Genomic DNA, 23,814 nt, shown 5'->3' on the forward strand with positions numbered 1-23,814 from the left:
ACCTAATGCTTTTATTCTTGTAGAGAATTGTCTGTTAAGCCGGTTGAGAAAGTCTCATCACCTAAGCTAATACTGGGTTCTGGCACAATGATATGGTGACCTAACATTCTCGGGGGATTTAAATGGCTGAACGCCGCCTCTTCCCTAAGTGTAACTGTAAAGACAGCAACACACAGCGTGTCCTCAGATGACCTGTCTCAGCCCTCAGCAGTTCCTTAGATTTCTGTGATATGCCTTGGATTAAAGCCTCTCGTGTTTCTTGCCAAATTACAGATTTCCACAACTAAGCGTCTTTTTCTCCCTCTTATAAACTTAAAAGTGGGAACTAAAGTGTGATTATGAGGAAATAAATAGCATGTCAAGCCTTTGGCTCCTGATGTTTTGCCAGAGTAGCAGTGCTGTGTCATCCCATTGACAGCTACAAAAATTTCATGAATACTCAAAGCTTAGTTCAGGTATGTGCTCTATCTGATGATAGAATTAAATAAGACTTGGTGAGCAGTATGGAGTAGTGAGGATATCCAGTGTCTCTCTTAATACCCAGGAGAGAAACTCATGGAATAGTCCCACGCAGTGGGTACGACATTGGATCTGACTGTTGCAAGAGCTGCCAAATCATGTAACAGATACCAAATAAAATAGCTGAATGTGTGCTGAGGAATCATCACAAGACACCAGAGGGGTCACTTTACACTGCAATATACTTCAGATGAGATGGCTTGTAAAATCTTGTTCTAAGTGATAATGCGTGGATCTGTCTGTATGTCCTTGTGATTAAGTGGCTTCCTTTTCAAGACATTCTTTGGCAAATTGGACAAATTAAGCTAAACCGGACCTAGCTTTGTCACAGATTCTATTTGCAGCTTTTAAGCATAAAACTTATAGGCACTGTAGACACTGAAGTAGTTTGCAGCTGATTGTAAAGCAGGTGAAATGACAATTAGCACCTCCGGATCTGATACCACTGCCCTTAGTTACAAAAGGGTGGAGTGCCTGCCATATGTTTGGAAAGAGTAGTTGCCTCAAGTCAAGCAGTAAAAGTAATTCACGAGTTTTGTTCACAAGTGGGAAAGAATAGAGTAAGAGACTGACAGAGGGATCTGCAGGTGCTGTAACAGTGAAGATAGAGCTGAGCCTAAAACTCACAGTTTAACAGATGAACTATGGAAACATCCTCTCACATAGTCACAACCTGTTAGTAGTGAGAAAGTACCAAGGTTTTAGTACAAGCAGCAGTAACTAGGTTTCTACAAAGAACCTACTTTGACTGTTTCCCTGGCAACCCAGGAAAAAAGAGTAATTAGATGATCGGACTGTTCGTTCATCATTTTAAAGTTTTATCAATATAATGGTGCAGATATGTATCACCACAACACACACATGCATACACACATATATTGCATTATACACACTTAAACCCTTTTGCTATGTTTCTAGTACTGAGCAATCATGTGAAAATAAAGGGTAATAAACTATTTTTCTATAACACAATGTGGGATGGCAGTAGGAAAACCACTTAACCACATATTTAATATGACATTGCCCCGGGGTACAAGAACTCTTTTTCTTTTTTTTAGCTTCATAAAATAATTGTTAAGCACTCCACTGTGTCCACATCCAGAACTGGTTTAAGTACTTCTATGTCTTTAAAATTCAATGCAGCAAGAACACAATGCAATGTTCTAGCTTAACTCACAAAAGGTGATAGAGAACAATGTGCATTTAAAAAGCAGAAGGTGAGACACAAAACTTTAAAGGACTGAGGGTTTAAGGATGTTAACCGTTGCTGACTCTTAACAATCATTCATTTCTTTTTCTATCTAACCTAATGGCACGATATGCTCCAGAGAGGAACGTGCTGCCAGTGCCTCGACAGTACCTGCAGCTTTTGTTAAGTATGGATATATTTATATAAAACAGTAAGGTCAAATCTCTGTCCAAGTCTGACCTTGTCACTAACTTGAGCTCTACAAAGAGGCCTTATATGCACCCTCATGCTCACTGGCTAGTACAATGAATCAAGGCACAAAAGCAGAACACTCTGAAACTGCATGACATGCATTAACAATACAGAGCCTTGGCAAGGAAAGCTTGTACTGAATGTCCTTTGGCCCTCCCTTTCTCTCATCCTCGCTCCCCTGCTGCACAGTTTGACTGTCTTTCTGGGGCCAGATGGGCTATGTTACAGACCTTCTCCCAAGCTTTACAAGCCTGTGAAAACAAGTTCAACTATACACAGTCTCAAGGTTTCCTTTTTAAACATTTTCAATTCCCTTAATTGGACCCCCACCCCCCATCCCTTTTTTTGTTGCAGTAATGAGAAGGATTAAGGGTAGGGATGAGAGCTCAATGTGAAATTGTATTAAATAGATTTTAAAGGTTTTGAGGCTTCTGCCTTTACCCAGCACAGTGTAAGTCAGACATGCACAAACACATAACTGGATCATATCTAAGTATACTGCAAATGGAAGTGCTTTGGACAACAACTTGCACTAAAATGAGAATTGAATGATGTTCTCCTATCATAATCCAGATGACACTGAGGCCTGCCCACAGCCTCAGTCAATTGTACACAGAAAAGACAGGAAAAAATTTGGGATCATGGAGTATATACGTAGAAGCAACATATGGAAAAATATGTATTACATGTAGCTACTTGAAAAGAGCCAGAAAAAAAAAAAAAAAAACAACTTTTTGCAGACTAAAATGCAATGTCATCATTCTTTCTGCTTCAGTTTAAGCAGACGATCCAAATGATTAGTCTTTACATGAGCTCTGTGCGTGCATGCAGACCACTTAACCTAATGAGGCCCAGAGAAAGAATAGAGAAGGCCACAGACCGTGCTGCAGAGACAACCCGATGACATGCAGTAATGAAGCTTTGTCATTTACTGACTGAAAACAAAGCCGTTCCTTTCCTCTGTCATCCTCCCCGACTGTCTCTTTATCCCCTCAATGTCTCTGTTCTCTCTAACCAAACCTGCTAGAAATTGCATTTAATGCTCCAGTTCCAGAGCCATCGTGAACAGAGCTTCACTCTGCTGTCCTCCGGGCAGCTCAGCAGAAATGGAGAGATTTCACGCTCTGGAGACGGTGTAGCTCATGGATCAAGCCACATGTGGTTGCTTTCTTTCTCCTTCAGGATGACAGTAAAGAGAGGATGATTTGTTCCTCCTAGAACAGAACTGTCCAGTCCAGTACTACATAGACACATTTTCAATTAAATATATATTTTAAAAAAAAAAAGGGGGGGGGTACTTTTGAGAGTGGGATTTTTAAAAAAAAGTCAAATAACGAAGAGTGGATTTTTTTTAAAATAAAGTGTCTTTTATATATATATATATATATATATATATATATATATATATATATATATATATATATATATATATATAAAAATCATACATTTAACTGGAAATAGTAAAAAAAACATGACAGTACAACTTTGTACTTTAATCTCCATGTAAACCCAGGCTTCATCATGTTAAGTGAGGTCTCTGTTGATGCAATTTGGTCTAAAAACCAAACAAACTCTTGTTCATATTCATATATTTTAGGGGTCGTTGTTTTGACAGAGAATTAATTTGTTTAAAAAAAACTGTCCAAAACACTCAGCTTTAAAACCTGACATTAAAATCACACACAAAGTAACCTCCATACAATATATTGAACGGAAATGTTGAATAACACCGAGATTAGGCGAGGCGTGCATGCACAAGCAATCAATGAAAGATACACAATCCGTCTTAAGGTGCTAATGCTACTGCTTAGCATGGTAACCTGAGAGCACGTGACTCACCACAGCTTCCTGTTCACCTAGGGAGGTTTTTTCTTTTTAATCAACCAGCAGGATTACTAGCTTGTCTTCTCAGTGTCTAGGCTTTGCAATTCAACAGCATAAAGTAAAGAGGAAGCAGTGAAGCACAGACTCCAGATGGTGACACACCGCGATCTTACAACTGAGCCTGTTATTCCAATCACACTAGGGAGATTAACCCACCCACCTGTATTTTGACAGCTATAGACAGAGAGTTCAGCTCTTTATCCAGTTCTTTGAGGACGACCAGCTTTTTCAGTGTGAGGGTGCAAAGCCTGTGGAAAAGAAAACAACAGAGGTTGAGAAAAACACCCGAGTAAAGGCACAAGTACAGGAGCACCTTCATTACTTGATGAGGAATATCAGTGTTCAAGGCTACTTCTATTCAGCTTTGTGTCCTCTTAGGGAAAAATCTATGGCCTTTTTGTAAACAGATGATACACAAAAGTGCTGCTGCTTTACAATTCATACTGTCTGGTTAATGGGCAAATTCCTTCTAAAAGATGGCATAGCACAGATGCTTTGACAAGCCACAAAGCAGTAAAGTACCATTAGTGAAGCCTGCAAATGCTGTTTGAGCATGATAATACACATTAAAATGCTGAGCACAGAGGCTTGTGGGATTCACTGCCGTGTTTATGATTAAATAAGATGAGGAAAAATTTGTTTTTTTGTTTTTTTAAGTGGGAGCTGTTAAGCTGTGATCCAGGATGGGTGAAATACAACGAAGCAATCGAACACAGTAACACATAATGTTTAATCAGGGGAAAAAAAAACACACACACAAACACACACAAAGAAAATGCACACAAACACACACACAAAATTCCTTTCCTCTTTCACGGCTATACAACTATTTCACAATTCTGCTTCCTTTCACCCACACCAGCTCCCCCCCCAAGAAAACTTCCCTCTGCAGTGAGATACTCCACAAAAAAGTCAACAACTCTTAGGCCAAGTTTACTAAACTTCCTCCTGACCCACTTTTCCCACCAGCCCTGTTGGATTAAATTGGGATCAGCTTGAGCCAGAGATGCAGACAAGAAAGAAAAACAAATCAAATAACTATCCAATCACTCAATTTTTTTTCAAGAGCCACTTTGCTATACTCACTTCATCCAGGGACTTCCTGCTAGACGACTATGATTCACAAAGACTCATACTGTTCAGTACAAAGAAAAAGGCGGTGTTGCAGATGACAAAAATGGAGTGGTTGTTTATTATTCCATGCAGGAGGATGACGAACACTGTTTGTTTTTTTTGTTTTTGTGTCTTTACTGCTGCTAAAGGCTCAAAGATAGCTTTAACAATTAAAATAACAGTTTAAAACAAGATTTTAAGAACAAATTGTATAATAACACTATAATTTATTATACGGCTTTAAATGAGATAAACACCAATAAATTCCAAGGGAGGTTTTTCCAAGTGTCCCAAAATAGTTATACACATTCAATTATGAATTAAAAAATAGGTCAGGAACTCAGTGTTCCTGTGATGACTCTCTCTAGGCCCAGTTAGTGATGACAGTCCACTTGGCTACATAAAGTACCTCATCTGCCTTGGAATAACAGTTGCAAATCTATTTGAGGTTGGAGTAATTAAATGTTAAATCTTCTAGGTAATGCACGGATTCAGCTTGCCTTCCTGTGAGGATGACTCATCAGTCGGCCATAGCTCTCTGTCAGGACACAAGGAGAGAGAGACCGAAAGTAGGGCTGATGGTTTAACAACATCTCTATCCCATCACAGCTATCTCTCCTCGCACACACTCATTCTCCAGACTCTGATTCACATGTAATCAAAACGGCTTCAGGCGCTGAAGGGGGTCACCTAGGGTACTGGGGATTTTTATTATTATTATTATTATTATTAGAAGTGTTATCACCACTCCTGCCTGCCAGTGTGTTGTGTTGTAAGTGAAACTCATGGCCATCTGTTGTGGCCTGGTGCCAGGCTGGCCCTGTGCTCCTACATAGAGCCAGTTTACTTTGCCACTCAAACTGTGATTTCAGTGACAAACCAGGTGTAGCACAAAAGCACTAATCAGTGTGGTAAAATAAGTAGTACACAATGGTTCAAGGACATTTTAACTAGTTTCAGAAAGGATTGTGACAGTGTGTGATTTAACAGAAGGGGGGGGGGGCTGCTATTTGTGTGTGGTCTCCCTTCCACTTAGTAGACACTGGCACACGCTCAAGATAAAAATAGGGGCTTGCAGGAGCCCTTCACAAGTTGCATTAATCCTCCTTTTTTTCTCTTTCCCAACATTCCCACATTCCCAGAGAGACCCTGGGGTGGAATCATAGCACGCCTGTCTGTGCCAAATGGGACCAAAGCAAAACAGTGTTATCAATCCATAAGGAAAGACAGGGTGAGTGCAGAATTTATAAAACAGTCTCCAATTCAATAGTTCTGTGAACAGGCAGTGGAAAGGAAAGATAAGTGACATATTTTCTGTTTCCCAGTTGATAAGAGCCCATGAAATTCCTTTCAATTTCAATGCTTGTGCTGGTTCAGCCAATAAACTGCCTGCTAAGCTTTTCTGATTGAGTTATCATTGTGATACACTGAGTTTATTTATGTTAGAATCCTGGTTATAAGGTCTTTACAGGCTGAGTTTGAGAGGGGATTACAGCCTGCAAAATGACTGGAAGGTTGAATCGACACCTGCTCAGACAGTTATTTGATAAAAGTTGAATGTTAGGAAAGGATTTATACATTTGTCGTGTATCTACCATAGCAGTGACCTTCACTGGTAGACTAATGAGCCCTGTCACATCACACAAACTGCTCTGAAACAGCTAAAGAAACACAAGAAGAAACTCACGGTTTTGACCTGGCATTCAAACTCCATACATCACACTCTGATCAACTGTCCTTGCATCACCTACAGTACATTTTTACCTTCAACAGAGAAGAGTGGACTAAGAATGCTAAGTTCAAATAGTGCTATGCGTAAAGACTGTACAAATCCTAGCAGGACGCTTAAGTTCACCAATGACTTCCTTTCAAATGGCACGTCAAAAATGATGTCACAACTGCCGGAGCGTGGTGGCTTTGGTATAATTTTGGCTGCTTCAGCCCGGCTGGTATGTCATCACTCAGCTGCATGAGTAATGCTTCTCCATCTAAGTCCATTAGTGTGCCCAAGTCACTCACTGCACCATTACTAACTGTTAACCTTTTCTGCCTCTAAAGTAAAGCAATGTCATTAGATTGCATGGCCATTTCTGCCTTTTAGATCAAGCAGGCGTTCAGATATCATCAAGGAAATCAAAACTATGGAGGTGGCAAATGTTTCCATTTGTGTTAAGCAAGTAAAACTATCCAGACAAGCAAGGAACTGTTCAGACAAGCAGAGAAAAGATAAAGGATTTGCATGGAAATCTCTGTAGCTGAAATAGCAAACACAACAAACCTTGCCAACTATAAACACAACCTCATTTCTCTGGTAGTTTATTGCCAGTCATCAATTTTTCTGGTCTAACCATGGAACTAAAACTGTATTACTGCAATGAGAAAAATCAATATAATCAACACTTCTTATGAGACAGATGGAAGCTGTGAACTGGCAGAAAAAAAAAAGTACCTTATAGATCAAATGTTTCTTTTTGCTGTATTTGGTTTTAGGTTTAACCAATCTTTTCTAATTTTCCTCAGATGCAAAATAAACTGTAAAGTTGCTGTTGTAAAACACGGTCTGTCTGTAGCTACACTTGAATCCTTTCACTTTTATCTGTGTTGGACAAACAAAACAACTTATCAGGCAGTCCACTCAAACAGTTGTGGCCAAATATTTGGTTCCAGATAAGAGCCCTGTGATTGTGGGTTGTGGAAGGGTTTACATATCATCTTATCTTTTCTCTCTGCTAATAACAAATAAAGGTACAGAAGTAAAAGACACATTTGAAGTTTTAAAAGTTCAGTTTTGTATAAGAATAATCCTTTCACCCTGTCCCAGAATAAGGAAATAACAAGAGAATTTGCAGAGTCATAGTCAAGCCAATCCATCTCTACCTCTAAAGACTGAATATTTCGGTTCACCCCTTATCAAAGAGATGTATGAACATCAGAGGAAAATCAATTTTGAGAGGTGGATTAAAAGGTGGACAGCAAAGTAGCAGTCAGTCAGACACATATTCTGCACCGCTAATAATTCTTTTTGTTATCTACTCTCTGCAGCCAGGCTGGCTTTCTTTCACGAGGAGGCCTGACACAGGTTCCTCTGGAGTCAGCTCTTTGAGTTTGACACTTTAGTAAAATTATATGACTGTGTGGAGACTGCTCATGTCACATACACTCTATATTTCACTGACTTCAAAAGCTATTTAAAAAAAGAAACTAAAACTCAAGACTGGAACCCCAGGGGCCTTAGCTTCCCATCATAAGATTGGAAATGGACATGCACCTTATGATTGGTCAGTAATCTGATTCCTCATTTCGATCATTCTTAGAAATCTGCGTAGACTTAATTCATTCCAAAGTCTCCTCTTTTTGCAAGAATCTCAGTAAAGGTAGCTGTTGTTCAACATTCATTAGCTTAAACTCAAACACAATCTGTTCAACTCGCCGATTTAGAGTGCAAGTCATCAAAGGATAAATGTTACTAAACTTAAGTCATCAGTCAATTAAAGATAAGCTACAGGAATGATTGAGTATGCCGTCTTAGAAAGAAAAACTGAATCACTCAAAATAAAAAAACAAAAACTGGAATTAGTGCATGTCTAATGGAAATCTTGGGGTTGAAAGTATTTATTATTTCCACTGTATGCAGTTCCACTGTTAGGCTGACAACAATCAGCTTACTACAGAAAAATACATCGCCACAACATCAGTTAAGTGTATTTCTGGCGTGAACGGGCGTTCATTCTGTCTACATCAACATCTTTGAAAACTGGTTGCCCAAGATGTACTGCTCTTTAGGAGTACATGCAGTTACTGTCACCAAACTATTCCTGGATATCTGTATTTGCATGTCACAGGTGATAAGAACACTTCTAAATTTCAGAGCCTACAAAGAGCCAGCAGCTAAAGTAATCAAAATTCCAAGAAAAATAAAAGCCCTATTTTGATAACGGTGCTTACACAGGATGACTCTAGCTGGGTTCTCAGCTTCTTGACGTTTTTCCAATGCACATTCGTCTCAGTTGAAATGACAAACACCCGTAGCTCTTCAACGGTTTCTAATTTGGACAGTTTTTTTTCCAGTGACCAAAAAAAGAAGAAGATCTAAACATATACAGGGCCATCAAAAGGTTTATTGTGCAAATATGGACATGCTTCTTTACACAAATGAATGTGCAAATGTGCATGGTGCTGAAAGGGAGGCAAACAAAACCTCTGAATTTAACTATATGCTGCCTAAACAAAAACACACTTTTGTAATTCATCCTGTAATCCCTTGGTCAGCATTCTAGTTGATGTTTTGCCAGTTCCATGCCCTCGGATCACTGCACAGCAATTGTCAGTGGCACAAAGCAGAGGGAAGTGGTAGATGGAGGATGAGTGATGTAACAGAGCGCTCAATGAAAAAGACATGTGCTGGGGGGCTTCCAGATAAGGGGGGAAAAAAATGCTTTTAGTGGTTTTAACGTATTATTTTATGTATTCTCTGCTGAGATGTAAATGCAGTTGCATTCATTCTAATAAAGCACCGCTGAGCATAATGCAGTGCATGAAATTCTTAAGAAGGCTGCATATGGTACCAGCTTATACATGGGGGACTGACAAAAAGCAAAATTCTCTGCAGTCCATGTCCCTGAAGAGAAAAGCTACAGCACTGCATTCCTCAACAACACTATTATTTTTTCACATCTGGTTGCATAACTTAACCCAAATAAAAGTGACGCTAGTATAAAAGCTACTTCTACTTAATATTTCATTCACTTACAGCAAAAAACAAGGAAAAGTCTATTCATCAGAGGGCTCGCTTATGGAACTCCTGAGTTTGTCTGGGCCACAAACCAATTATGTTCTCTGTCTTTTTAATATTTTATTCATCATCTGTCAATCAAACTGCAACGAAAGTGAAAAGGCACAAAACAAAGCCCTGCATTCGCTGATCTAAACTCCAACACACCCACTTAAAAGTTCTGTTTCACATTTGTTAAAGTTTAGACAAATATGACAAAGCAATAGAGGCTGCAAAGCAGTGGCAAACTTAAGTGTGATACGACATTTGAAAGTTGCTAGAGTATTTTTTAAATACAAATATAAATTATGATTGATGAGGACTAATACATGAGACCAAATATATCAGTTTAAACAAGTTCAAAAAGTAGAATGTGCCATGAGAGCTTAGCCTGCACTTAGGCTTGCGTGCAAAAGCTATTTTAGCCCCCAAATATCTAGTTGTTTGTGCCAGATGGCCATATGCTGGTTGGGCTTTAATTCCCTGAATGAAATCTTCTGATGGTCACAGTGACAGAGCAGGAAAAGGCTTTGACCAGACAAAGGGAACAAGAGAAGCAATTAATCTGGTAAAACCTGATTTCTGTAGTATTTGTGTGAGGAAAAACACACATGGCCATAACAATATAAAATTGGAAGCAAACATATCTTTGATAAGACTGTCTCTTCGTAGGGTGGCGTGTATGGTGCCAAAGAGGTTTTAAAGCTGCAGTCGTAGACTTTGGGGGACTGTGCTGTCTGTCCATTTTTATACCAGCACATTGCTGAATGTCAAAAGGCCAGAACTGAGTCAGACATTACAGAGATGGCAGCTTATCCCTTAACAGAGGGGTGTACTACAAAGCGAGATTAATGACTTAGTGAGCTATGTCAAGATTAAAGTCAGAGTTTTCTGTGTCACAAAAGCAGCTCTCTTTACCTGGCTAAGTTATTCAGAACATATATCTTTTTTTTATCCACAACATGTTATAAGTGAATTATAGATTTTTTTCCTGCTGGATGGATGGATGGCTGTTAAGCCGTCCCTTTCTAAAACCACTGCGAGAAGTGCAAACTGTTTTTGTTGCACTGTCACAGGAATATGCATGTATACAAATGGTGATGCAGACAATGTATTGATCAAATTACACATGACTCTAATCGGCTGCTAAGTATCTTTTACACCCCTGGAACTACTACTAGAACGTAGAGCACACACCATGAATACTGCCTCATTAACACTAGGGCTGCCACAAACGATTATTTTGATAGTCGACTAGTCACCGATTATTTTTGCGATTAGTCGACTAATCAGATCATCATCCATTGTACGTAAAACGTACAGCTTATTGCACAAGCAGCATCTGCTCTTATATAACTATCATTAGCTTACAGCTGTAAGTGTTTAAGGTTTGTGCTAACTAAAAATAAAGGCAAGATGATAGTTTATTAAATTTTAATGAAATCTGCAGATTGTTTCGGTGAAGTTTAATAAACTCCTTGCTATCTAAAATATAACAGGACACCGGAGTAAATTCTCCAGCATCTCACACTTCTGATAATCAGCTGTCTGCTTGACGTTTATTCAGCTGTGTAAAAACTATAACTTTAATCTCAGCCAAACCGATTTACTCAGGAACAAATAAAATACTAAAAAAAAGCCAAACAATAACATTTTGAAGTTATCTAAGTGACTCATATATGTTTAACCTGAGTAGCGAAAGACGGCGGTGGGTTTGAAAACGATTTGCCGGGAGTCCGGTGTTCTCACGGCTCTAGTGAGCCTTGCTCCCGGCTAACTATCGAGCTAGTGGGTAACAGACGTCTCCGAAAACGTCGGAGCGCTTTTGAAAATATGTGGTGTCTTGATAAACTGAGCAGATATTTGAGGTTTACACAGTTACATTCTCGCCTGAAAATATGTTAAACGTTTATTTTGTGACCCAGAAAGAATAATAAGAGTAATATTAAAACTAACTAGTTGCCGCCATTGTTGGAAACTGAGCTGGGCTGCGCTATGAATTCTGGGACAGAGCTACTTCTTCTTCGGGGTTTAACGGCAGCTGGCATCCTTGTACATGCAGTGCTGCCATCTTCTGTTTCAGTCCGTTATTACACTCTTAAATCCTACTACTTATTCCTGCGTCTTTTGGGATCTTACAAAGCTTCAAACGACGTGTCGACTATTAAATCAGTCGTCGACGATTTTGATAGTCGACGTAATCGTGACTAGTCGACTAATCGTGGCAGCCCTAATTAACACTAATTTTAATTTGATCTGCCAACCAACTGAAGTGCTTCCCACATCTTTTATTAGGCGCTGCGACAGTAATATATAATATTTAAATGTATCCAGTTTAACGCTTCAGACTTCTAATGTGCAGCTGTCACCGTAGAAATAAAGAACAGCACCAAGAGTCCACTCAGCCATAATATAATTAACTTGAATTTAAATGTTTATTTTACCACCCGGTGTCATAAATCCCAAGATAAACACTTTTCTGCAGAATTAATCTCATCTTATTTATAACAGTGTTGCGTTATATTATGTTAAAGATCTTGATAGAATTTTAATCACACGTTTATCATCATCACCATCATCTGCTCAACTGAACATCCCTGATTGGAGCTTGGTGCACTCAAAGGGATCGTTTTTCATGTAAGAAGACTCATATAATCTGTGAAACTCCTTTTTTGTGAGTGTGCAAAGGCCCTAAGCAGAAAGCCTGGCTAAACAGAAAAGTTGATAACTGTTATCTCCAACTGAGAATTTAGGCTTTGTCAAGCCAGCTAACACAAAGTAATTCTGGCTGTCTTGACCTTCAGAGTAACCCCTCTGAGGTTACTTCACTAAGTCTGATAGAATCCTTACAATGCAATCAAATGCTTAAATCTTTTCAATATCAAATACTTGAACTTGCAGAGAACAAGTCAACTCCTGTTGTGATTAAATCTACTGCCCAGTTTTTATGGTAGTAAAACATATAACAGCCATAAGTCTGAAAACTAAAACAACTCAATCTTTCTATGAACTGTTCATTAATGTATTTCGGAAACTGTTAACATAACATGAAGCCAACGTTCAACTCTGAAGCAAGGTCCGCTCAGTTGTGATGCATACTCCACTATAGGAAGTGCTGATAGCATTGCAACTGTTGATTCACAGGCACTGAGTCTATATACACGATTTAAGGAATTTGCAAGAAATTCGCTAAAGGACACCAATCAACTTTTCTGCATTTAATTCTATAAATAAAAATAGCAAACCTAAATTTATCAGTAACATCAGCTGACTATGTTTATCAAGCTCCAAGTGAAACATCAAAGACTTGTCGAACAGGGTGCTGTCTTTGGTTTCTCTCTTCTCCGGCTGCACGCTCCGTTTATTTCAACAAATCATATTTTGACAAACTATGGCTAAGTGCACAACTTCCTTGGATTTTTGGAGGAACACGGCCACTGGGAAAACCCCAAGAGACAGGAAATACGTCTTTAAAAAAATCTTACACAGATTCAAACCACAAACAGTGTACAGGTTATAATTAATACTGTGCAAAATAGAAATATTGCCATTTAGGAAGCATTCATATTCAATACATAGTTTAAGTCACTGCTGAATTGAACATTTACTTTCTAAAGCCAGTTGATGCATGACTTTCCATTGGTTTCATCAGTCAGGTATGAAAGCACCCTGGCAGATGTGATTTAAAAAAACAAAGGTAGGGGAGGGATTGGTCATAACACTCTGTAATTAGGTCTTTATGAAGTTCTTGGTCATGAGGCTACCCTGAGCAGTGGTACAATATGACTGCGGGATTAATTTTAGGTAATTTTACAAGTGAGTGGTACACTGCAGCTCAGTGCTAGATTTTATTTCAGTTTGGTGAGTTAGGCCTTCAGTTCTTTACCTCAAATACTCAGATGAAAAAAGATTTATGTCTGAGAAGTGTGAATCAGAGGTTTAAGCAGTATGTGCTTGTTGTGAGGACGTTCTGGTAAACTCCTCTGAAAATGATGGGTAGCAAGTTTATATTCCTGGCTGATATAAATATGGGTTAAAGGGAAAACCATTGTTAGAGGCAAGTCAAAAAATGCAAAGCTTGCTGTTAAGTGACAACAGGAAATGCATGCTTACATCTAACCTGGCCCTATATTTTACCACGCAGTAAACCAACTGAGAAAGCACTTTTCCCAGTTGTACTGGAAATCTACCAAATTACCAAACTGGTCCTAAACTGGGTTAACACAACCCAGTAACATGATTTGTGAGTCAGCAAGTAAGAATCCTTGAAACAAAAGCTTTCAGTTGTAGACACTCCCACTGGGATCTTTCAGGCTACTTTCTTATTCAACTCTCCAGCCTCTTTAATACTAATTAAAAATACAACTCCATGTTGCAGTCACACCTCAGTGATCTGACAGTAATTTTCAGGATCTCAGTAAATAGTTGTCATCCTTTGTTGTGTTTCTGCAGTGGTAAACAGCTCTTTTGTCTCTGCCCTGAACACATACTGGTGAGGTCAGCAACCCGATGTTTGTAGAGGAAATGCAAGACATGACAAGACCAAACATGGCATGTCTACAGGCAATATCAGATCCAAAGATACCAGATCATCATCACATACAGCACATCACAAAAGAATATAACAAGGAAGATAGTATCTTGCTAGCATGCAGATGATACTGATGATAGATTATTTTAACAAAAGTAAAAGTGTTTATAAGTTCCTGTCTGCTGTATCCAATAGCTTCCACGTGACTCTTCATTCACTACTCCAATAGATACGGGTGAATGGTAACTGCCACTGACAATGTTGTGGCTGAATTTTAAAATCCTATTAAAGGTGAATGGTATTCCTGCTAGAAATATTCTTTTGCAAGTGTTCTATTGGTTTGATCAAAAGCTTAGTAGCGAAGCCTTCTTCCACTCTTTCTGTCCAGCCTAGTGACCAGGAAAATTCAAGTTTTAGATTTTTAAAGAAGAAACAAAATATTGAAAAAACTCAATGGAGGATTTAAAGGCAGGGCACACACAGGGCTAACATTACGTCAGTTTCCTCTAAATCTGGGACCGTTATTTGTTGCCAGAGATAGTTTGATCATTGTAAAACACAATATTACTGGATATAATTTTATTCATTATATAAGTATCACTTTCTGATGCTAGAGTGGATCAGTGAATGCACACAAGGCTCCATAAGGTTTCTGTACCCCTCCAATTTGTCATGACTGCTACTATACTAACAAGGACACCAAGTGAGCATGTGCCCTCAAAGGCAAATAGAAAGTAGTATAAGGATGACAATGGATTCCTGGTGACTAAAGCAGTCCATGTGCACATCCACAAAGAAGTATAATGCAAATCTTATTGTATAGTCATACATGCTAAGAAATGTTTGAAATGGCATTAAACAGCATGAATATATTAAAATGTACACAGCCTGTAGGAGACTAGGATTTATACCATGCTGAGCTTATATAAGCCTTTTTAAAAAAAACAACAATGATTCATCTTTAAAAGCCATGATGAATGGGCTGCATTGTGAAAAGATGAAAGTGCAATGAAAGGGCTGGCAAGGGAAAGCCAGCCAGACCGCTGCGTTGACCCCGAGAGCTTTGACACATCCATCGCTCCACGTCAGAATAGACCCCAGCTGAGTTTTCATGATATTGTACAGTAAATCTGAAGTCCTTAGTCCTGTTTAATGCAGTCTGACAATCTACCACCTTTAATATGAATATGAATAAGCAGAATAAATTTTCAAAGCTGCAAAACCTAGCCAGCAAAGATGTATATGGCTGCTGCTATCTCCAATGTAATGACACAGCATTGAAACTGAGTGAACTTGATGATATCTTTCAGTTACATTTAAGCATTGCTGACATTTCATCTAAAGGATCAGTGCAGCTTTCCTATACATATTTAATACTGACATATGGTGCCTCTGCTGAGCATCAGACAGGATTAGGTCTGCCCTTTAATTCTTGCATCCACCACACCGAATCTGTCTGCTCTCATTAATGATCTGGGAATTTAGAAACACCCTCAGCTTCCTAAGAAAAGAAACAAGAAGAAATCGACTTTATTCAGGTTCTACAGATGCTTCGCGTCTGTAGAACTCTATGGTAACTGAACCATTGAGCTCTATGGTAACTGAACCAGATATGGCAGTATGATAAATCAAGTGTAGAAAATATTGCCTGACGAAGCAAGGTTTGCCTGTTGTCATTGCTAATGATGCTAGAAGGACTTCAGCTGACAAAAACACCCTTCCAAACCTGCACTGACTCGTACCATTTTCTGCAAAGTAGACAAGACTTTCAAGAAAGAAAAATGATCAGGACACTGAACTGGGAATTGTGCAAACAACTATACAACGGTCAGCATCAGCAAATAGTTCACTTTCCCCCCTAAAGTGATTAAAAACCTGACACAACCCCACCCCCCATTTTATACATCCAAATGACTAATGGACTAACTGTATCCGTGCTCCAGCTTCTTCAGAGATTCTGCACACAGATCATGTTTTTCCTTTGTATCAGTTCAGCAGTAATTTTAACACCAGTGATAGCAAGGTGAGTAAAAATAGAGAGGTGAGGCCAATTAGGCTGACGCTGTTTGCTGCCAAGTAACAAGCACACAGTCATTTTTCCATTACCACAGATAAGCATGTGAACGCAGTATGATAAATGCCCATTTTTATACCGTGAATCGTTAATTAATGCAGTTTATGAGATGAAGATGGGAGATGTTGGATCTATGTTAATGATCCATCTTTTTAACATTAATCTTAGACTATGTAATACAAAATTCTCACGTGCAATGCTTTGCGGCACCTAGATTTAAAACAGTAACATCCAATTTTTTGTCCTTAACCAAGTAAGTATTCATATTTAATTTAATTTCACCCCAGTGCAGATCTAACTTAATTCTTTGTAAAATAAAGCTGCTTGAATTTAATGCACAGAAAAAGAGAAGGTGGCACAACTGCAGTGTGGGTCAACTGATCAAAGGCGCATGGACAGAAACTGGAATCCAGACAGTTCAGACTCCTTAATCTGTGATTAGACAAGCAAGCAGGGCATCCAACTCCATGTTATCGGAGATTTGTCACTCCAGGGACTGTTATGTCCTCATCCAGACAGAAAAGGCAAAGATGCTGATTCTTTTCTGGGGCTGTTAGCCAAAACAAGGAAAAAATCTTCTATTTATGAGACTCATTAAGATGAAAGAAACGTTCTTTGAGTATGGCTGACAGTTAAGGTAAAGTGATTTGACTAAGGATAAATATAACTGCACAGCCAGTCTGTGTTTGTTTACAAGAGAAGACTCTGCTAGAAATGTAGTACAGGATTTCAGACTGCCATGATGACAAATCTTCATGTTTTAAAACGGTCTGTCATGTTTTCTCATTCATCAACATCATAAATGTTTTGTGTCTGAAATAATGGTGTCTGTGTTGCTGCTGGCATATACGGCTCAGGAAATGCCTCACTGGGAGAGGTGGGAAATAAACAGTGCAAGAACAAGAGAGAAAATATGAGTTGAGAGACGCTGTCCCCAGTGTGCTTATTTTGACAGGATCCTCCCTGTATCAGAGGACACTTTCCTCGCCTCGCTTGCTGGCTCAGGAAGCTGGATCTCTTCACTAGCAGAGACCCCAGTATCCGCCCACAGAAGAATCTGGCCTCGCTCCCATACTGAGGTCCACGCAGGGGGAAACAAACCTTTCTTCCCTTTGTGAGACATTCAACATGAGCATTCAGTGCATGCCTGATCACCATAAAGCTCAGGGCCAATTCAGCAAAACTTTTCAATAGAGTGGACAATCCACAGCTCAAATCCTGGCTCCGTTCCAGAGAGCAGGTTGTTAGTCAACAACAGAAGGGAGAAGGGTACTGAAACCAGACTGAAGGAGGCTGATTTCAGTTGCACCAGCAGCTCTCTAGTTGCCAGGAATGTGGAATGTTTCCCAAGGAAATTCCTCCTCCTCCAGGAAAGCAGGGAAGGAAACCAAGAGAATTTTGACACATATCAAGCAGTGGGAGTAAGCACGAAAAAGAGGGGCGTGAAGGTGCTGATTGGTCTTCTGTCAGCAAAGTGTGTGAACAGCATGGACAGCATGGAGCCAAGTTGAAATCTTATTTGAAGACACGATAAAACAAAAGGGAACTAGTTTAACTATTAATGTGACTAAAATATGAAACATGTCTTAAAAGAAAGCCACATTATGGATTCTTATTTCTCTAACAAGAAAAATAAAAACGTCATGATCCAGTTACATTTGCAATATTGTCACTTTCAGTATCTGCTTTAAAAATAGAGCTGTCATCCCTCTAAATGCACCTTTGTTCCGAGTTGTTTATATTTTGCATGGGCATCTTGCCAAGTATCGGGCCATGAAGTCAAATGTTGCTTCTGTAACAGTGCATTAACAACATGCTCTTTGGGGATGATTCCTCAGCCTAAAAGCCTGTTTCATTTACATCATTCAAAATACCATATCAAATATGAACATTTAGCATCAGGTGTCAAACAAAGGTTGTAAACATGGTGCAAACAAATGTGGCGACTGTGTCACAATCCTGAAGGGCACTGGAGGTGGCTGATGTATATGATTCCAAAAGGAAGCAGAGGATTAAGCAGACAGTGTGTGTGCAGCATGAGATTACTAGCTCCTCTTTTCCTGTTATGAAATCAGATTACAGCAGCTCCCCTGCTAAGAGAAACAATACCCATGCCTTGAGATGAAACACTTATTGAGGAGGTGAAAGGGTGAATTTAGATCATATTATCTGACAGTCAGGCGTTCTTTACTTGTACCCAGATTTAATGGTCTCAGCAAAGGGTTAATCACTGAATTTATAGAAAACTGGAAAATAAATCTAAGAGATTAAGGCCATGGATGATACTAGAAACTGCACGCTAACGGTTATGCTGGGATGCATGAGGGATATTTTTACATATCCCTTATGCATCACAGCATAAAGGCATAAGGGATAAGTAAAAAATGTCTTGCTGATGGCTTCATCTCTGCTGACCCAGAACAAATATGACAGAATAACGTTGCTCTACTTGAGCCCGGGTTTGTTTTCGTTTATCATCTATATCTGCCATACACAACACAAATCTGTTTGATACACTACAGATTGAGGCAGAAGATACAAACATCTGACCAGAGTCTGCAAAGTACACTCAATTACTATCAAGATAAGGCTCTGCCACTCATGAGAGAGTAAAGCCATCTTGGGACTCACATGAATCACACAGACAGAAAGAAGGACACACTACTCGGCAGAGATAAACATCAGACGGGAAGAGGAAGACGTTTTTTCGTAGCTTGCGAGCTAACTGAGATGTATTCACTTCTCTGAGTCCAGAGAAATGTAATAGAGGGATCTTTATACACAGAGGATTTAAAAAAGAAAATCAAGGGCACGCCAACATTTTCAGATCTACAAAACATTTTCCATTTAGCAACCCAAAGAGGATGATGTTTACTCTGAAAGCCAACAAATTGTCAGCTTGAAAGTAAGTTAGTTATAGCTTCATAATGCACCTAAAGCTTTGGACACAATGGAGGTTGGAGAGCTTTTATGGACACATTAGCACGCTGCTTGTTCATGTGTAGAGATGATGTTGCAACAGATGTTTGAGCTAGGTGCCACTTTTCAAATAATGTCTGGGCTTGGTTTAGTCTCAGGTAGTATATTTTCAGCTCTTTTAGGGTTTTATCATTGCAGATGTTTATGAAAAAGTCCTCTATTTTGAACTTGGCAAGAAGCCAATGCTCTCATCCTGCTGAAAATTCTTTATCAAAATAAGATAAACACAGGACCATATTTTGACCGTCGCATTAGTGCCATTCCTGCAAATACCACATCATTACCTCAACAAATTCTTGCCTGTAGACAGCTCAGCTGGATTTTTGAACAGGCCACTAAACTTCTTTAGTTCTGCTGTGTAACCGCAGCTACACCTGTCTCTTTATTATTCTCGTATGCTTAAATAAAGGGGAAAAGATATTGGTAAAAATAAAACCACTCTACCAAAACTGTTAGGGTCAAAACAGCTAAGAAAGCACATCATCCACCATGCAGAGCACTGACTAAATTATTTTTAAATCTACTCTAGTACAAAAATACCCCAGTTTTTTAAAAGCTTAGTTTTACATGCATAACTTTATATTCAGCACAATTTCCCAAAATATCAATGAGACACTTAAATGTGTCTAGTAGGCAGGTTACATGAAGATGAATAATGTGGGTATTATGTCCCTCAGCTGTCTTTGGTAAATCTGCAACATCACCAAAGCAGTTGTCTATTCTTTTAAGAGGAGAAAACAGGTGAGACTTCTGCACTTCCCCCCTCCACTGATTTTTGCAATAATTATAAAAACAAGAAAAACAAGGGGAAAAATGATCAGCTTATAAGAAATAACCTGCAATACAAACAGCACGCTGTATTTCACTGGAGGGTGGCAGACTGGCAGGCATGGCAATACTGGAATCAAAACAATGCTTCTCTAACTGTTCCAACAGGCCTGTTAAGGATGGAGCTGTCACAACACTACGTCCGACAGGTAGGAGCCAGAATACTGTATGGTGCGCTGCAATAAAACTCTATTTGCATTTGGATATACCCAGAATTTAACAACCGCAAAATTCTAAAATATGAATTTTGTTTCATCCAGCTCCACAGTTAGAAACCATAAATCTGTACTAATATAATAGCATATAAAAGCTAACAACATGTTTTCCATTCTGACAAAAACATCCTTTCCTGAGATGGCTTTCAATGGAGCTGAAGGGCTTAGGATTATTTACCATGTTGTAATTATTAGAAAACAACAGCTGTGCGTGATGTTTTGGAGTACCACAATAAAAAACACTCAGCTGGTAACAGCCCCGTGGCCTCATCTGAAACCGTGCCACTTAGCTGGACACCCACATTTGCTAAAGGCCAGTCGAAGAGCAAACAGCTGCACACAACATGGCCCAGCCCCTGAAAGAATGCCAAGGCAGAATCCCCAAAACAAGCCTTGGGTTGGGCTTCATACAGGACTTTTCACACTAGCTTACAATAAACGGTCAGAAAGCACATAAGGCAGAATAGCCTGTGAGCGCTATACCTCAAAGCCACCGCATATAACAATAATTACAATAAGGCTTTTCAGGCTGAATAAATAATTGTGTCATGAATTAATATGCCTGATGAGTTCTTCTCCATACATATCAGATCTAACAAAGTATCCCATTCATCAACAAGAAAGCTGTGGGTCGAGTAACAGTGTACCTTCACTGTAAAACTCATTAATAATTCATTGTGATCCTCACCCATATTCATCTTGGATACAGTGCCTTGTACATCATCCACTTCAGAGAACAGTGTAATGACAGACGTGGGAAATCAATGTACATAGTATGGTGTGTTGTATGAATGCACCGACATGCTGTTTTCTGCAATCCAGTCTTAAAACTTAACAGATACAACTATCCAAAATAATCTCATGCATTAGTCACTGTGCAGTATTTGCTGTGGCCTGTCCAGCGACTAAATAAATAGTGAAATCACATTTTCAGAAACAGGACTACAATGAAAAAGGGCAGGGAGCTGTATAATCTGAAAGCAGTGCTGTCATTTCAAAGACGATTCATTCTCATTCAAGCTGGCTTTAAATCGTTTGAACCATCACAGCCAAACAGAACAATATTCAACATTCACACAGGGATCTGAAAGATCAGGAATTTTCCCACATGCAATGATTCCGTTCGTACATACATGCTCATGCAGGCACTATAGAGACACAGGCACATATACACACATACGGCACATTGACTGTAGAGGAAACCCTCCCCTCCAAGCCCACTTCTATCCCAATGAGTGGAGCAGATCTAGGTCAAAGCTGATTAATGTGCCCACAGCTCCCGAGAGGTTTCTGGTCAGGTGGCAGCAATGCCTGCTCACTGCTGAATACTAACGCAAAGTGTCGCAGAAGATAACTGATAACGCAACAGTAAAACAATAACATTAAACAATTAAAAGTATTTAATTTCTTGTCATATCCGCTATTTCGTCATTACTGTGAGCCGCTTTGTTTGTGATTGTTTATTGCTGTCTATGACGGGGTAGTCGACTCCGATCTATAGAGACGTAATCACAACACAACCCACAGCATAAGAACTTAAAAATTCTGGGAATTTCAAATCGCCAGGCAGCTGCAGAACTGCTCGTTTGGTCAGGCAGCTCATGACACATAGGGCTGCAAAAGGATAAAAAGGATGTCTGTTGCTTATGAGACGAACGGCATCCATGCCACTGTATTTATAGATAGTTATGCCGCTATTGGGTGGCAAGCATTCCTTATACCTAATCAACTACAGGCCTATCCGGACATTTATTATGTGCAAAGCTTCATCACCATAAAAAGAACATAAAGGAAACCTAGTAGAATCCGTCTAACAGATAAACTGGTTAGCTGAACTTTTGTTAGCCAGTTATAACGGTCGAAATACATTAAAAACACCGAGTGTTAATAAATTATTACAGGCTTGTTAATTCGTCTAAGCTATTAAGATACAATTGGAAATGTTAACATTGGTACTTTTGGCCCACTGCACCTTAACGTGGCAAAACAAATGTGCATTTAGCACAAAACATTATAGTAACTTCAAAACATTTGCTAGGTAGCTTTAGCATTAGCCACCTTGCTAGTTAGCTTGACAGTTAGCTCCCCAACAGTGTTTTGGAAATGTGAGGCAACTCGTCCGTCCTGCCTAACGTTCCACTCAGCGAGGGCGTTGTTAAAGCAAACGTTAGCCAAAGATTTATTAAGCGTTATGGAGGCTTGCAAACATTGTGATTTGTGGTATTTTCACGCTAACATGCCAATGTTAACGTTACCTCGGGACGCAGCTTGGAGATGATCGGTCTATCTCCCAAGTCGCAAAAAGGTTCATGGGCACAGGCATGCTGCCGGAGCCCGAGCCTAGGACCACAGCCCCGGCCAACGCTCCGGTCGGGAGGCTCGTCGGCGCTGGTCCACCACCGCCACCGCTGCTCGGGTTCAGGAAAGCGGCACGGACGCCCCCTCTCTCCACAGCCGCCGCCATCATCACCACCACTGCTTGGGGAGCAGCCCTAGCTAAGTGTCGGACGAACGCGGGAGCCGCTGAACTCCGTTGCTACCTGCTCCTGCTCCTCCACACTGACTCCCAGCTGCTCCCCACTGACTGGAGATGCTGATAGTCGGGGCGGGGCCTGTTACCACTGATAGAGCACGTCGCTGCGTCCAGGGTGGGACATGCTTACTATTAAACTGAAATTTAGCATACACACGATAGATACATTAAAAAAAAAAATACACGTCATAAAAATACTAATCTATCTCTGGCCTTGTTTTAGGTGAAATTTAATTAGTATTTCCATTTAGCTGGGTAAAAGTGCTGGCCTACATTAAAGGTTCAGCCTGCACTTTTTAGTCTTTTTATCCTTTCATTTAATCCAGTTCTTTACTGTCCTTTATTTATCTATTCTTTTACATTTTCGAAAAACTGCAAATAATGAGTTAAAATAAAGATCAAAATAAACATTCAGCTAGGTAATAGCCTTTTACCTCATTTAATATCTACGGAATCTTAACTAAGCAGGTGACAACCTAAATACCACCAAAACTGATTAGGTTTGTTTTTTATTTTTATTTTCATGTGAATGTGTTTAAATTATTTACTAATATCAAAGCACTGCGTGTCAATGACACAAACTAAATCTTTTCAGTTATCTTCAGTACTCAAATTTTAATTCAAAATCTGCCCACTTTCAGGTGCACATTTTTTCCTCCTCAAATAACTGTTGAAATGTTATTCAAGATTTATCATCAGTCTTTACCGTGAGTCAGTTATTGCATAATAACACCTGGTACATGATACCTGATTCAGTTATTGTTCTCATAAGGCAGTTGTTGGGAAACGCATTGAGTGTAACTGTGACTAAAGACTCTAGAAACCTGACTTGACATAACATGCTCAGGAGGGTTGGGTAACGAGTGTGACAGCCTGTTTAAAGCACTGGGAAAACACACGAAAACACACGAAAACACACACACACC

The 23,814-nt window shown here is 39.5% G+C and overlaps 1 protein-coding gene across 3 annotated transcripts in view; it reads right to left on the minus strand.

Annotated features, from left to right (window-relative positions):
• Positions 1–22,944, minus strand: part of LOC146374663 (phosphofurin acidic cluster sorting protein 2) — a 45,223-nt gene extending 22,279 nt beyond the window's left edge. For all 3 annotated transcript variants that reach the window (XM_084947741.1, XM_084947740.1, XM_084947739.1), the window contains exons 1-2: positions 22,611–22,944; positions 4,005–4,092 (exon numbers count right to left, since the gene is read on the minus strand). In XM_084947741.1, the coding sequence (XP_084803867.1) occupies positions 4,005–4,092; positions 22,611–22,822 (300 nt within the window). In that variant the 5' untranslated portion in view covers positions 22,823–22,944. The remainder of the gene's footprint in view (positions 1–4,004; positions 4,093–22,610) is intronic.
• Positions 22,945–23,814: the final 870 nt, after the last annotated feature.

The sequence above is a fragment of the Perissodus microlepis genome, chromosome 13 (genome assembly GCF_051167445.1).
Source record: "Perissodus microlepis isolate ML-2025 ecotype Zambia chromosome 13, ASM5116744v1, whole genome shotgun sequence".
Taxonomy (NCBI): domain Eukaryota; kingdom Metazoa; phylum Chordata; class Actinopteri; order Cichliformes; family Cichlidae; genus Perissodus; species Perissodus microlepis.